This window comes from Furipterus horrens, unplaced genomic scaffold, assembly GCF_987537825.1.
Source record: "Furipterus horrens unplaced genomic scaffold, mFurHor1.1.pri manual_scaffold_5, whole genome shotgun sequence".
Lineage (NCBI taxonomy): Eukaryota > Metazoa > Chordata > Mammalia > Chiroptera > Furipteridae > Furipterus > Furipterus horrens.
In genome coordinates this window covers 32,234,794-32,248,638 of record NW_028327175.1, presented here as the reverse complement: position 1 = coordinate 32,248,638, position 13,845 = coordinate 32,234,794, and the positions used below count along the sequence as shown (strand labels likewise).

At 39.3% G+C, this 13,845-nt stretch overlaps 1 protein-coding gene across 1 annotated transcript; it reads right to left on the bottom strand.

The window, feature by feature from the left end:
- Positions 1-1,044: 1,044 nt before the first annotated feature.
- On the bottom strand, positions 1,045-13,522 carry EFHC2 (EF-hand domain containing 2). Its single transcript, XM_090279311.1, is given in 11 exon segments — positions 1,045-1,169; positions 3,656-3,807; positions 4,307-4,558; positions 4,706-4,761; positions 11,506-11,646; positions 11,648-11,706; positions 11,709-11,798; positions 11,801-12,435; positions 12,437-12,674; positions 12,677-13,345; positions 13,348-13,522. Coding segments are annotated over 11 exon segments (2,592 nt in total).
- Between the last annotated feature and the right edge of the window lie 323 nt (positions 13,523-13,845).

Here is a 13,845-nt window from a genome sequence, read left to right as displayed (position 1 = left end):
GGGAAAATACAAGGCATCTGGCGGCTGACCCAGCACAACAAACTTCCTCTCCTGTCAGTTTCAGTCCATCCTTCTTAAAACTGAAATTTTTCTCCAGCCTTTGCTTCTTGCTGGTCTTTCTTTAATCAAAAGGGGAAGTTAAACCTGTCAGCAGGCGCACGCGGATGCTCTAAGACAGAACAAGCCGGACCTGGAGATGCCATGTCTATACTCCTTTTGAAAATGATCCTTGACCAGTAACAGTGAGATGTAGCAAGTGTTTCTCCCTTCTGCCCTTAGGGAGGAAGAGGGAGATGGGGCTGGGGGAGGGAAGGAAAGGACAGAAAGGTTTGTGCTGCTTCATTTCTTTGAGACAATGGCCTGCACCCACATTGTCTATTTAATGCGGAAGATGGGCTGTCAAGTAAAGCAAGACAAATGTGATGTCCTGACTGATTATTCCCTACACACTAAGTCAATGAGCTTATTATCACTGCAATTACATTACTAATGTCAACAGATGCTACATGTAGACAATGAGGTAACCATTAAGTGGGCTCCCCTAACCAGCAAACCTTGTGCAAACTCCCTCACTTCAGAAAGCTCAGATGTTTGTCTAGACACATTGGGGGTCCCCAAAATAAAGCAAGTTGTGTCTTGGCAGCAAGTAGCTGGCAACAGCATTCTTTGCTCAAAGGACAAGGATAACTCTCCTCCATGATCAGCTTTTCCACATCAAGAGCAGAGCTTCTTGATGTCTATAAATGGATTTGGCTTAAAAATTAACACTAAATGTAGCTTCATTCATACACTGGTTATTTGTTCCTTCTGAAAATGTTACATTATATGACAATTTGTGTTTCTGAATATAGATGGTGTTTCTCATTTTTCTTAAGAAGTCACCATTACAAGGAGACGTTTCCCAATAATGGATAATGAGTTTTCCTATTAGTATGTGTTTTTGAATGAAATAGAATACTTTGCCCGAAATTGCTTTACCAAGATGTACTTCTGAGGACTGATGGTCTGAGCCCTCACAGGGGCAACAGTTCTGCCCCCTAGTGGTCACATGAACTCGCACTTGCTCCTCTCACTCTCATGCCCCACAGGACTGGCTCCTATTTGGTGTATAAAGATGAGCACATGCTTTCTCTCTTCCTGGTGATCCACTCTTCCAAATGCAGGGGGCACTGTAAAAGGAGAGGGAGAGTGGTAATCAATGCAAATAGATTCTAGGTTTTCAGACAGAATCCGTGGCTTTCTAGGTCTCTCTGGTTGCTGATTAAACAACCCTGATATTGAAGACAACATGGGCCTAAGAATTGCTTTGATGAATATCCATTAGAATCTTTGCGACCAATTCAAAATGTAAGAGTTGTGATTCTAAAGTAGCCTGACAACTGCTGATAATGAATTCAGGAATCTGAGCCAAATGAAGGAATAGATGCAGGCTACCTTGTTGATATGCGGGATGTTTCTCCATACGCATCAGTCACGACACAGACAGACCTGGGATTAATCAGGAACAGTGGCATTGGTCCAGTGTTAAAGACTGACTTTCCTTCCAGAAAACAACAGCTCAACCTCACAGAAGAGAATTTCAATATATGTTTTTATTCCTCTCCAAATATGTCTGGGTCAGTGAAAACTATCTCTAATGGATATTTAAAGATATTATTTTGAGAGATTTTGGCAATCAGCTCAGAAGGGTAGAAGATGGAACAGGAAAAGGAATCATGATAATACTAAGTGAGGGCTAAGAAAGAGGAACTTTTTTTATATAGACACATAAAGATTAATATGGATAATCAAAAATCACCATTAAAGTTCAATGTATTAAAGTTCAATGTATTAAATTCCAAGTGTATGTCAGTTCCAAAGTAAAGTCATCTGGCTAGAATTTATATTTCTAGACTTCCTGTTAAGATCCACTTATAAAAACAAACATACAAGCCAGAGAATAGGTTCCATTTTTTTTTCCTTTTAATTAAATTGACATCAGAGAATCTAATGAAAATAAACACACCACAGGTTATCAGTTGAAACAACCTAAATATTCTCATCAGGCAGACCTACATAATTTCTAAATTTTTAATGCCATTTGTGCAGAATTTTAAGTTAGAATTATTTTAATGCTGGTATAGATTTCAAGGCATGACAGCTTATCAATATGGCCTAATCCTTATTTGAGAAAGTATGGATTTAAAAAAAATCTCTTAAACCATTGAATTATATGGGCAGGAAGTGAAAGTTTGAGGTGCAAGTATTTATTCTAAGAGAAAAATAGCAACTTTGAAAAGATGGACAGTAAGTAGAGTGATAGACGTGAAGATGAAGATGTAGATTAAAACAGATACAAGCAATTATGTAAATATATTTAAATATATTTAAATACTAGTGCAAACAAGCACAGACATTAAAGTTAGTCTCAGCTTTCATTGATTCCACAATTCATACAGTACCAACTGAAGCAAGTTCTTCTCAGTCACTTCCTCGTCAGTGGTCGATCCCATTGGACACCTGTGAAAGGACAGTGACTCAATAGCGTCCTGTGTTGCTCTCACAGTGGAGAGAAAACACTTCATCTGTGACACCTGTGACTCTATTTGGAAGGGCCTTTGAGGGGAGGAGAAGGGTGAGGACTTTGCTTTTATTAGCTATGTAAATATAACTCTTTCTTTCTCCATCAAGTGAATATGTTTAGTAAACTGTCTTCCAAATACCCCCAGTGAAGTGGGATCTTGACAAATATGTATTTCGAGTTCTATTTTGCCTTGCAGTAAATGGAGATAGTCATTTTAAGAAATTAAAAAAATATATATATATATATATAAACAAACTCTTGCTAGGCCATATTTATTTCTTTTTCCTCAACTTTTCATTATACTCACAAATGACATTGCTTTATCAGGGCATAACTAACCTCATTATAAAGTAATAAAGTTCTTGAATTAAGAAGTGAATATATTTGGATGTCTAAATTGTAATTGACTACTAAGGTTAGTAGTATGCAGATCAGTACCAAGGAAGTATTTGATTTGGGGTTTTTAACCATAAATTATTCTTACTTTAAAGTATCCCATTTTTATTCCACATCTGTCTTTTAATAATATGGCTAGGTTGAATCAACATTTAAGCTTCTTGTTTTTTTATTTCTTTAATAGGTGATAAAACCACAGGTGACAGCCTGAGGTGTCATAAATCAGAGGCCTTTTCCGTCACTGCACGGGCTGATCACCAATGGGCCAGCCTCCGAGTATCCTACTGTGTGTCACTCTTCCCTCACCTCAGAGTGCTCGTCTAGCTGTGCTCATCACAGCCCTACATGCTGCAAATGTGCAGATAAGGTAGGGGGTGGAGAGAAGGGAAATACCATGGGGGCCTCTGCCCACAGCATGCTGGACAAGTGTGTGTGTGTGTTTTTAATACAGAGACCTGCCATCACTGGATGATTTCCATGCTTCTTCCTATATTTCTTGAGAGGAGGGGAGATCTGGCCTCTTATCCTTTTGCTCACATGTTTTGCAATGTTCTACGCAAGAGAATACAGACTGACATAGACACGGAAAACAGAATCCTCTATAAGTTCCAAACACCCTCTCCTTGGTTTTAATCCTTTCTATGATTTCATGTCCCCTCGTGTAAGCCAGGTGGCTTAACTCCATTCAGCCATTACCAATAGTCCTTTTGTTCCTGTCCTCACTGATGCTTAGGACAATGGCATGTGAGTACACAGTATTCCCAGTCACAGCAGGAGTGACATCCTGTTCACAGCATGTGAGGGCATCTTTCCCAGGCTGGTATTTGTCCAGTGCTGGTCCAACTACTCTAAGACAACAGTGGGTTTCATAAGGTTTTCGGCTTCAATCTCCTTTCAAATAGGTAGCTAGAAAGAAAACCTGTTTAAAAGAAATAGTTCACTGCTTAATCTGTGGAATAAAACCCCTGTCTATCCCTTATCACCAGAGGCAGAGTATGATTTTATTACTTTATATTGAGAACAACTAAATTCACTCCCACTTCAAAAGAAAAAAGAATTAAAAAAAAAAAAAGAATAAGTGGTGGGTACTCCTCTCACAAGCCTTTGTCAAGCCAACGTTCCTATACTAGGAAACACGGTACTTTTTATAAGGGGGAGAGACAGTGCAGGGTCTCTAGAGGTATCATTTTTGGCTGCTCTCCTAAATAGAAACCTATGGATTCACAACCCATGGTGCTTCATGTTTCCATGTCAGAGGATGAAATCACATCATTTTCTGGCAGTTTTGAAAAAGAGTGGGGAGATTATAAATATTCATAAATCCTTGGGTCGGGGGAACCACACTACCTGCTCTCAGCTACACTTCCTCTGTTGTTCGGTTCTGGGAGCTCCGCCAGGTGAACCTGAGCTTCCGGTGTCTGACAGCTGAACACAAGAACTGCACATTTCCAACGGATTTCATAAACAAACCACTCTGACTTCATGTCAGGCTGGACGGCACGAAATTTGGTTTTCTCCACCAAATTTGGCTCCCAGTTGTGAAGTGTCAAGTCAGACAGGAACAAGTAATTGTATTCAATCTTAAAATCAAGCTCCCAGCTGACATTTTGTATTAACAGTATCAGAAAGCAAGCCTGTTTGTCTTTTAAAAATGGTTGCTCTGTGGCAGCTGTGAATTCCAGCCTTGCACAAAGGTGCTCTCCTCACACGCAGGGCAGGTGGACTGGTGCGAGGGAGGCAGCCCACCTGGATTCTGACACCTGATCATCACCACAGGGGGAACCACAGCCTCGGATCCTCCACTTTGAAAAATGGTGTGAAAGAAAGCAGAGTAGGCTTTAAACACGTTACCTGAAATAAATTACCTTTTATATCTCTATTGAAATAAAGTCTAAGTGAACCTAGGAAGGATAATCAATGACTATAGAGTCCAGATTCAAAATGTTACCTCTGAAACTGATGATCCCCAAATAATTCTCCTGTTTTCACTCTTCCTGACTGTTTTCAGGGTTTAGCATGAGGATATTCACCACAGTCCCATTAGTAAAGGGGAAGCAGTAGCTAACTTTGTCTACAGACATTTTGGTGACCTTGAAGACCTGGGCCCTGGATACAAAGTGTCTATCTCTGACCCTCAGATTGACTATCTGGAGGGAGATAGGGACGTCCAAACAGACAAAGCAACACAGGCAGGTCTGTGGGTGAGTGTGGCAGCAAAGGAATGTCCAAGACAGGGACAAGGGGCTTACCTGCCTGTAGCTGTACAGCAAGGATTCCACAGGTAGAGATGCTCATTTCCCCTGCCTTGTGCCTCAAGGCCAGCAGGAGGGGGAGGCTGTTTAGCAAAGTATGCGCGCACAGAGAGGAAAGAATAGGCCAGGATGCCTCTGTAAAACTGCTGCTGCTTAAGTAATGGCACTGGCACCCCAAAACCTGCCAGCACATCCAGCACCTACTTACAGTCCTTCCCTTACCTGGTTGTTCCTGAAGGAGAGTGGGGGGCACTGTGATTCCATTTCCATATAACTAAACAATGTAAAATTGTGCTGTGCTCTTTTTGATGCAAATGTGTTTAAACTTAACTCATGTGTTACTCAAGGGCCCAATTTCCTCCTCATCATTTTGAACCATCTCTGTAAGCATTTGATTTCAAAATAAAAATTAAGTCACATCACATTCTGGTTTAATAACCTTTGTTCAAGAAATATAGTTGATCACTTATAAAATTTCAAAATTCCACCTTAAAAACAAAAACATTGGGAGAATATGATTATGCAAATTTCACTGTTAACAAAATTTACACATAAATGAGAATATTTTTCTTTTCCCACCAGAGCTCTTATTATAAGGAAACCCTGGGACTTAAATTATCTGCAGAAGAGTACAGTATAAAAATGTATTAAAATCTGTAAAAACTAAATTGAAATGTCATACATAGTTAAGTGTATTAAAACCCAACCAAACCAAACCCAACAGGTGATGGGCCTTCATAAGCCATCTGTTGAAACAAAAGTTTCATTTTGCTCTTTTGGGCCACTCTAGTTTCATCAGCTTCACTGTGGGTTCCTCACTGGGAAGGTCAAGTTCCCCAAGTTGCTCATAATTCCTGAAGTTCACTATGTGGTTTCCTCTTATATAGTAATTCTGGAGGTCTAAATTCCAGGACCTGTTTTTTTTTTTTAACACCTTCAGCAGAGTTTCCAGACTATTTTCACCTAAAAATGTAGACCTGACACTTAAGACCACAGAAATTATATAAAATGCTATGAAAAAGGTGAATCCACAGCAGCATGTCAACTCTTTATTTGAAAGGACTCACTTGTTTGGGCAGTTACTCTTCTGTTCCTCTACCCCCACCTTTTCTTGCAGTTTTTCTTGTCCACTTTTGGGTCTAACCACACCCTAGGGGCCCTCAATCTGCCCCCAGACAATGCATCCTCAGGGCAGAAAGCATGTAGCTGTGACGGAACATCCCACCCGCTGGATCTTTTCAAGTTGATGGGAAGTAGTGACACTTGAGCAGGACATGGCTGGCTTACTAGATCCTGACGACCCGCCGTCTGCACTCTGGCAGCCTGGAGCCTTTGTGTGACCCCCACTGTCCTCCCAGGCCCGCCCTGGGCGGCCACAGCTGGGCAGCTGCATTGGGAAAGCTAACTGAGCAGAAAGGGCTCCCCAGTCTGGCCCCCTGTTTCTCACATTTAATTACCTGATTCCCCTTTCCTGCAGTCATGGAGAAAATGGAATTACATCACGCACCATGTAGCTCTGGAAAAGCATTGAATGTTTCTAATAGAGCCACTGGTGACAAGTGCAATAGGCATGCCCCTCGTTTCACATCGGGTATTAGCCTTTCCAAACAAGTGTAGGCCTGCCCGCTTTGAGGGGCTTCAATAGGCAACAAAGGAGGACAGGTTTCTTCCGTGTCACCACTAGCACTTCACAGAAGAAAAACTTCATTTAGTTACCCTGGTCTAGCCAAGCCTCCTTCAGGTCTTTGGGGACTGGGAAGAATTTAGCTACCAATACAGATTCTATTTAAATCTGAGATCAGATTCCTTATCCTTCTGAACAGCAATATGTTACCTTAATCCCTTTAGATACATTTTCATCTTAAAGCTTATTCAGCTGCACCCTTGTTTTTAAGCCAATTTATGGTGTCCTATAGAACTCAAGGATGAAAACGTCCTTCTAAGTGTTAATGGAACACAAAGGACACAGTAATTTCTCCACATTTAGACAAAAGAGATGACACTACAACCACATCTGTAGATAAATTTCATCTGGTGCCTTATGACATAGTTGGGTTGATAGATGCTGACTTACCTCTCAATTTGAATTACAAGGGAGGGCTAAAAAAACACTGGACATAATTTATTAAAATTTGTGTATTTATTCTTGCATCTTAAATTTCACTCACCTTCAAAGTATTCTCCATTTGATGCAATACCTCTATTAAGATGTTTTTTTCACTGCTCAAAACTCTTTTTGAATTCTTTGATTTTGATGCCTTTTAGTGCTTCTGCTGTTTTTCTTTTACCAGAAATATTTCCCTTTGAGGATATTTTCATCCAGGGAAATAAACAAAAGTCACTTGGTGGGGGGACAGGATCAGGTGACTGAGGATGGTGGGGTAGGGGATGGGTCATGCTGTTTTTGGTCAACACTGCTGAACACTCAGCACGGTGTGGGCAAGTGTTGCTGTAAATCACCTGTCACGAAGTGGGCAAGTACACTGAAAGTGTCTTCACAAAAAAAAAAAAAAAAAAAAAAAAAAAAATTCACTGAAGCTGAACTATAGCCTCTCACAACAATGCCAGTTGTTACACTGATACAGGTGTGTTCCTAGAATGCTCACCTAGCAGAGGAAACCTGTACTACAAGGAGTGCAAACTCCAGAAGATAATACTGATTTTTGAGGGGTCCCCCCTCATATGTGACAAGCCCTAGGAGTCCTCCTCATAGTCCTGGTTGGTGTTAAGATAATTTCAACAGCAAATATAATCACTTATTAAGACTCTGTTCCAAAATCCCTCTTGCTTCAAAGGTGTAGACTGTGTTCAATTTCTAAAAAATAGCAAGTTAAAATAAAAAAAATTATAATCTTCTATCACCTACTCTTCTGCTAAAATATTTTTCAAAGAAACCGACAATCATTGCTACAATGGAGTGAGACAAGCAACATGTATACACATATAATTTAAAAAAAAAACACACAGAAATCAGCATTTATATGTCTATTTTGCATCAAATATTGGGTATCAACAGGAAGTAGTCCCTGGTGTGAATTTGATCCATATTAGCATAGATGAGTTGAACTCCTGGGACAGTGAAGACAGTGGAGGTATACTTTTCTCATTTCAAGATTACTGAGATCTAGCAGAAATGGTAAAATATGAACAAACAAATTATCTACAGAAGATAGATTAAAGTACATTATTGGAATCCTAAGGGTTGAGGATTCACATTGGCCTGGAGAAAGGAAAAGCTTCATAAAGGACATACATTCATATTTCTGTCTTGCTTCTTCAAGGATAAGATGTCCTTGCTTCCAGGAGGAACATTTTGTGGTAGAGCAGCAGATGCATGTGTGGAGGTTGGTGAGTGTTCTAGTGTATCCTAATACAGAAATGAGTGGACAGGGTTCCAAAAAGATTGAATAACAGTTAACGATCAGCCAGTTAGGCTTGTAGTTGTTAAGAAATATGCACTTGCTAACATAGGGAATGTAAAGGTATTGAGAAATTTATGAGACAAAAATAATTATCCCTACTATTCAATGTTAAGGAAGTCATTTGGAAATAGTGTTTTGAATGGACTGGAGTGGGTTGAATTAGAAGATCATTGCAATAGTCCAAATAAGATGGTGGCAGAGGTGATTGGTGTAGTAAAGTGTAAACCAGACAAAAGGACAGTCAATCAGTGGCTCTAGGGTAGTCAAATATAGAGCTAGGCCCCTGAGATTTGCAGGATAAGGAATGGAATCAGGAGAAACTGGTATGGAAGATTAACTTGTTGAGTTGTGTTTGGGATATTTCAACTCCAAGGTATAGTTTTGTTTCTGGGTGTAGATTCCCAAGCATGTGGTTAAAATTTTGAGATTGGGATTTGAAAGAGAGTTTGAGTCATTATTGTAGAGGTTTTGAGGTTTACAAAAGAACACCCTAAGTTAGAAGGGCTGAGAGAAGTTGTGAGATTTGATCATTAGAAGATTCCCATTAATCTTGTGAGGAAAACTTCAGCACTTCTCTTGTAATGAAAGAGTTGTTAATGAAGGTAACATAAATTGACAATTTTAAGATGCTAGAGAGTGACTGATAAACATTGTTTAAACACATTAAGAATATCAGAATGAAGAAAAGGATTTGTTCACTTAAGGACTACCTATACATTTTTTTTATATCTTCTAAATATTCTACCTAACACTGGGAATACAGCTGGGAACAAGACAGACCTGTCTTTCTTGGGACATATATCATCTGAGAAGGAGATGAAGAAAGGAGCAGGTGAGAAAAGAGAGAAAAATTGGTGAGTCACATTAGATGGTGTGGTCAAGGGTACATCAGAGAAGGGGGTGATATTTGATCTGAGAACTATAATAATAAGTTGTCATCTTTCAGGGAGTGACAGGAGGAAGGCATTTACAACTGAAGGGGAAAAAAAAAAAAAAAAAACAGGGCCAAAGGCTAAATACTAAGGTGGTCAGGACCACTAGAGTGGTGAGTAAGGGTTTCTGCTGAGACCGGGGTTTAGAGATAGGTCATAAGGGGACTGAGACTCTTGAGTTCAGCCTAAAAGCAGCAGGAAACATAAGAATGTTTTAGGAGGTAAAAAAATGTGATATAATCTGTATACATAAAATACCTCTCAGCTGCTTAGGGAAGTATCAATTTTGGTGGTGTCTGGGAGGAGCCAGACAAGCATGGAAGCTTTCCATCCAGTCAGGAGTCCATGTAGAGTCCTGGTGGGAGACAGCACAGCCCAGAAGTGTATAATGACTTTTTTTTTTTTTTTTTTTTAAATAATGCACTTGACATGTTCACATGGACAGAGTTATGTTTCCCCATTGGCCTGGAAAGCATGACCTTGACAAGGTTCATTCATGTGGGTGGAGCCTGACTGGAATGCGTTTAAGAGCTAGAATGAGAACAGCTATATATGAGATGCATTTGGAAGGGGTGTTGAGAAAGTAGCAGTGGCTGGTCAAAGACAACACACACACATACATTGTTTAATGGCAACACTGAAACACTGGCACAGGCAAATTGGAACTGCCCAGTAAAAACAGAGGGTCCCATGGCACCAGTGAAGAGATAGTATCCAGCTGCAACTAGAGTGGCTGGCCAGTCCTTGATATGAGAGTTTAATTTTGTGCAGAGTAAAGTTTTATTTTTTGTTTTTTTTGTTTTTTTTTTAACATTTAATATTTTAAAATAATTAGAATAATTTTAGATTTATAGAAAGTGGCAATATTCTATCAACTGGAAACACGGTTGAGTTTTCTGCTTTGCCAAGTAATATCATGGCTTTATTTATGTTGCCTGGAACCAAAATAAGTTCATGTAAAAAAAAAAAGTTGTGATGTTTGTATGTGTTGGTAACAAAAAAAATGTTTCCTCCTTGTTCTTCCTGAAAAATTAAATAAGCAACATCAAATTTTCTATATGTCTTTTACACGCTAGAATAGTTCTAGGACAAAATTTGAAGAAAAGGGTTATTTCTTGCAATATATATATATATATATAATATATAATATATAATATATATTTTTAATTACTTCCCTGTGTTGGAAATATCAGAGAGAATATATTCAAATATCTTAGGACCTGTGTTTTATAGATATCATATTAATATGTGCACCCAAAGTGTGTCTATATAGTCACTAAGTTGTACTTCAGCTATGACTGTATTATTGGTGATAACTGGTCTTTTAGAAAACAGAAAAGTCATTCAATTATGGGTTTTCTGGGGGGAGGGAGCTAAATATAGTTTATTCAATAAATGGTGTTGGGGAAACTGAACAGACACATGCAGGAAAATATAACTAGACCACCTTTCCACACTACACACGGGAACAAACCCAAAATGGACCAAAGACTCAGATGTCAGACACGAAACCATAAAAATCCTCGAAGAAAACACAGGCAGCAAAATCCCAAACATTTCAATATTTTATCTGATATATCTCCTCTTGCAGGAGAAAAAAAGAAAAAAAATAAGTAAATGGAACTACATCAAACCAAAAAGTCTCTGCACAGCAAAGAACACCATAAACAAGCCAAAAAAAAAAAAAAAAAAACCCACGAAATGGGAGAACATGTTTGCCGATATATCTGACAAGGAGTTAATATCCAAATCCATAAAGAACTTATAAAGCTCAACACCAAAAAATCAAACAATCCAGCTGGTGTTGCTCAATTGATTGAGCTCTGGCCTTCAAACCAAAGCATTGCCGGTTTGATTCCCAGTCAGGGCACATGCCTGGGTTGCAGGCCAGGTCCCCAGTTTGGGCATGAGGGAAGGCAACCGACTGATGTTCTTCTCACATGTCGCTGTTTGTCCCCCTCTCTTCCTCCCTCCCTTCTCCTCTCTATGGACAATAAGGATTCTAGAAGATAATCAGTCAAAGGTAATCTAGAGGACTTGCACAGTCTTTTGATGTCTTTCCTGGGTAATATTTTTTTTTTTTTGTTCTTGATCTTCATATACACAGCAAGAAATGAGTCTTTCAAAATTCTCAAATATATTTTTTTGAACTGTTCATGGGCCATTGCAATTGTGACATTCACATCTGAATATGGTTCCTCAGGTACCATATAGTGACATATAATAGTTATACTTCTTGAACTGTGAGTTTCCCAACAGTTATACTCATCAGTATGTCTCTGAATGTATTATAATCCACCATCTTTGTAAGCTTACAGTCAGCAGCCCCAAATACCTGCTTGATCTCTCTGGATTTTGATTTTTCATCTTTAAGCTTTTGTAGGGCAAGTTCAAGGTTGCTAAATGGAAACCTATCTGAATTCTTCTCCATGAATTTTAAGATATACTCATCAGCATTGAGTAAAAGAAATAGGTAGCCATTCAAGTTCACTTTGGCTCTAATATACAGCTCCTCAGGCTGGATATATTCTGAGAATTCACTTTTAAACATTTCTTGTCCAGGCCTCTTAACACACATCCTTTTCATGAACAATCCACCAGCATGCCCTGAATTCCTCTCTATGGGTTCAAACACTGAAATTGTGTTATTGCTGAGAAAATATGAAATAACGAACAGCCTTTTCTTGTTGGCACATTTGTGTGTAATTAGTTTTACAAAGAACCAGAGTATATTGCTTCTGTCGCCATAGTTATCTTTTTCAATGAACTTCCTGAGGTCTTCTGGATTAGGGTGAACTCTGGGCACAAGGCCTATGCAAGAGCAAAGAGAATCTTCTTCAGAACCAAAGCCAGTATAAGGTGGAAATTTCCTTCCTTGCTTGAAATTGAGGTAATTTCTCAATTCCATATTTAGTCTTATAATAAGTCCTTGTATATTCATCACAGCCACAAAGGAGCATTTTTCTTCCCCAGACATTTATGGTGGTTCCCATAGAGAGGTCGCTATCCTTGTAAAACTCTTGTTCTAATTTTCCTAGCTTGTATTTATCCAACAGGTAGCCATGCACTCAGCTCACTCTAAAGCCACTATACACATTGAGCACAACTACTTGCCTGGTTGGTAGAGTCCAGGTGGGCCATATTTGGGCAGCTTTCCCCTCTGGAGGAACAATGACCAAGGATGCTGACTTGAGTTGTGGGGCTGAGATTCTTTGATTTCGATAGTATCATCAGACAGAAAGTAATGCAAGTTGAGTAGTCTACGGTCCCCAAACAATGATGTTGAGTCATCTCACAGGCAGAAGAAACACAAAACCTTCCCATGATACTCGAGGAACTGTTTCAGGACGTCAAATGATTCATAGGGATGTAAGGGCTCCATGGAGTCTAGTACCTCTCTCCTAATCTTTATGTAACGATCTTCTGGACACTGTCCCGGGGGTTTTAATTTGACTCCTATATTCTTCAAAAAGTTTTTTGTGAATGCATCATAAATCTTGAATGTCTGGCCATAAAAGACAATGTCTATGTTGACATTGAAATGATACACAATATAAAACTGATCATCATCAGGAGGTGGGAGAGGAATCCGATGATGCCGGATAGAAGTCCCTTGAGGCAGTCTGCTATTTTTCACTTCTGGTTCATTTACCTGAATTGTGCCATCTTCAAGATAGAAGAAAAATTTATAACATCTTATTCTATAGTTCTCTTGTCTTTTATCATGTACTTCATCTTCTACATAGGCATCAAAAGATAATACCTGTTTATCAAATCTTCCCAGGATGGTGCTGTATTTCCCATTCCTTTAGGAAATACACTGTATTTGGGCTTCATCCTTTGTCTGAGAGGCTGTTCATCTATTCCTGGTTTATCTCCAATCACCAGCATTCTGTGGAACTTATCCTTTCCCACCTGTGCTATTTCTGATCTGTGTTTGGGAATCCATGGATGCATAGTGCTAACTATATGCATTGTTCTAGGCCACATTATAGAGTAGACCTGAACATCAATGGATTTTGGTGTCTGCAAGGGGTCCTAGAATCAACTTCTGGTCTCAGTGCAGATGAGTATGATCCCTGGTCCGGTGCATTGAGGAGGCAACCAATTGAGGCTTGTCTCTTACATTGATCTTTCTCTTTTTCCCTTCCTATCTCTCCAGCTCAGAGTTACTTTTGGTGGATAAGGAAGCATCGACACCAGTCACCAGTACAATTGATGAATTGTTGATTCCCTCATTTGTTTTAGATGAACCTTCCCTAGAAACAGAGGCTGAGACA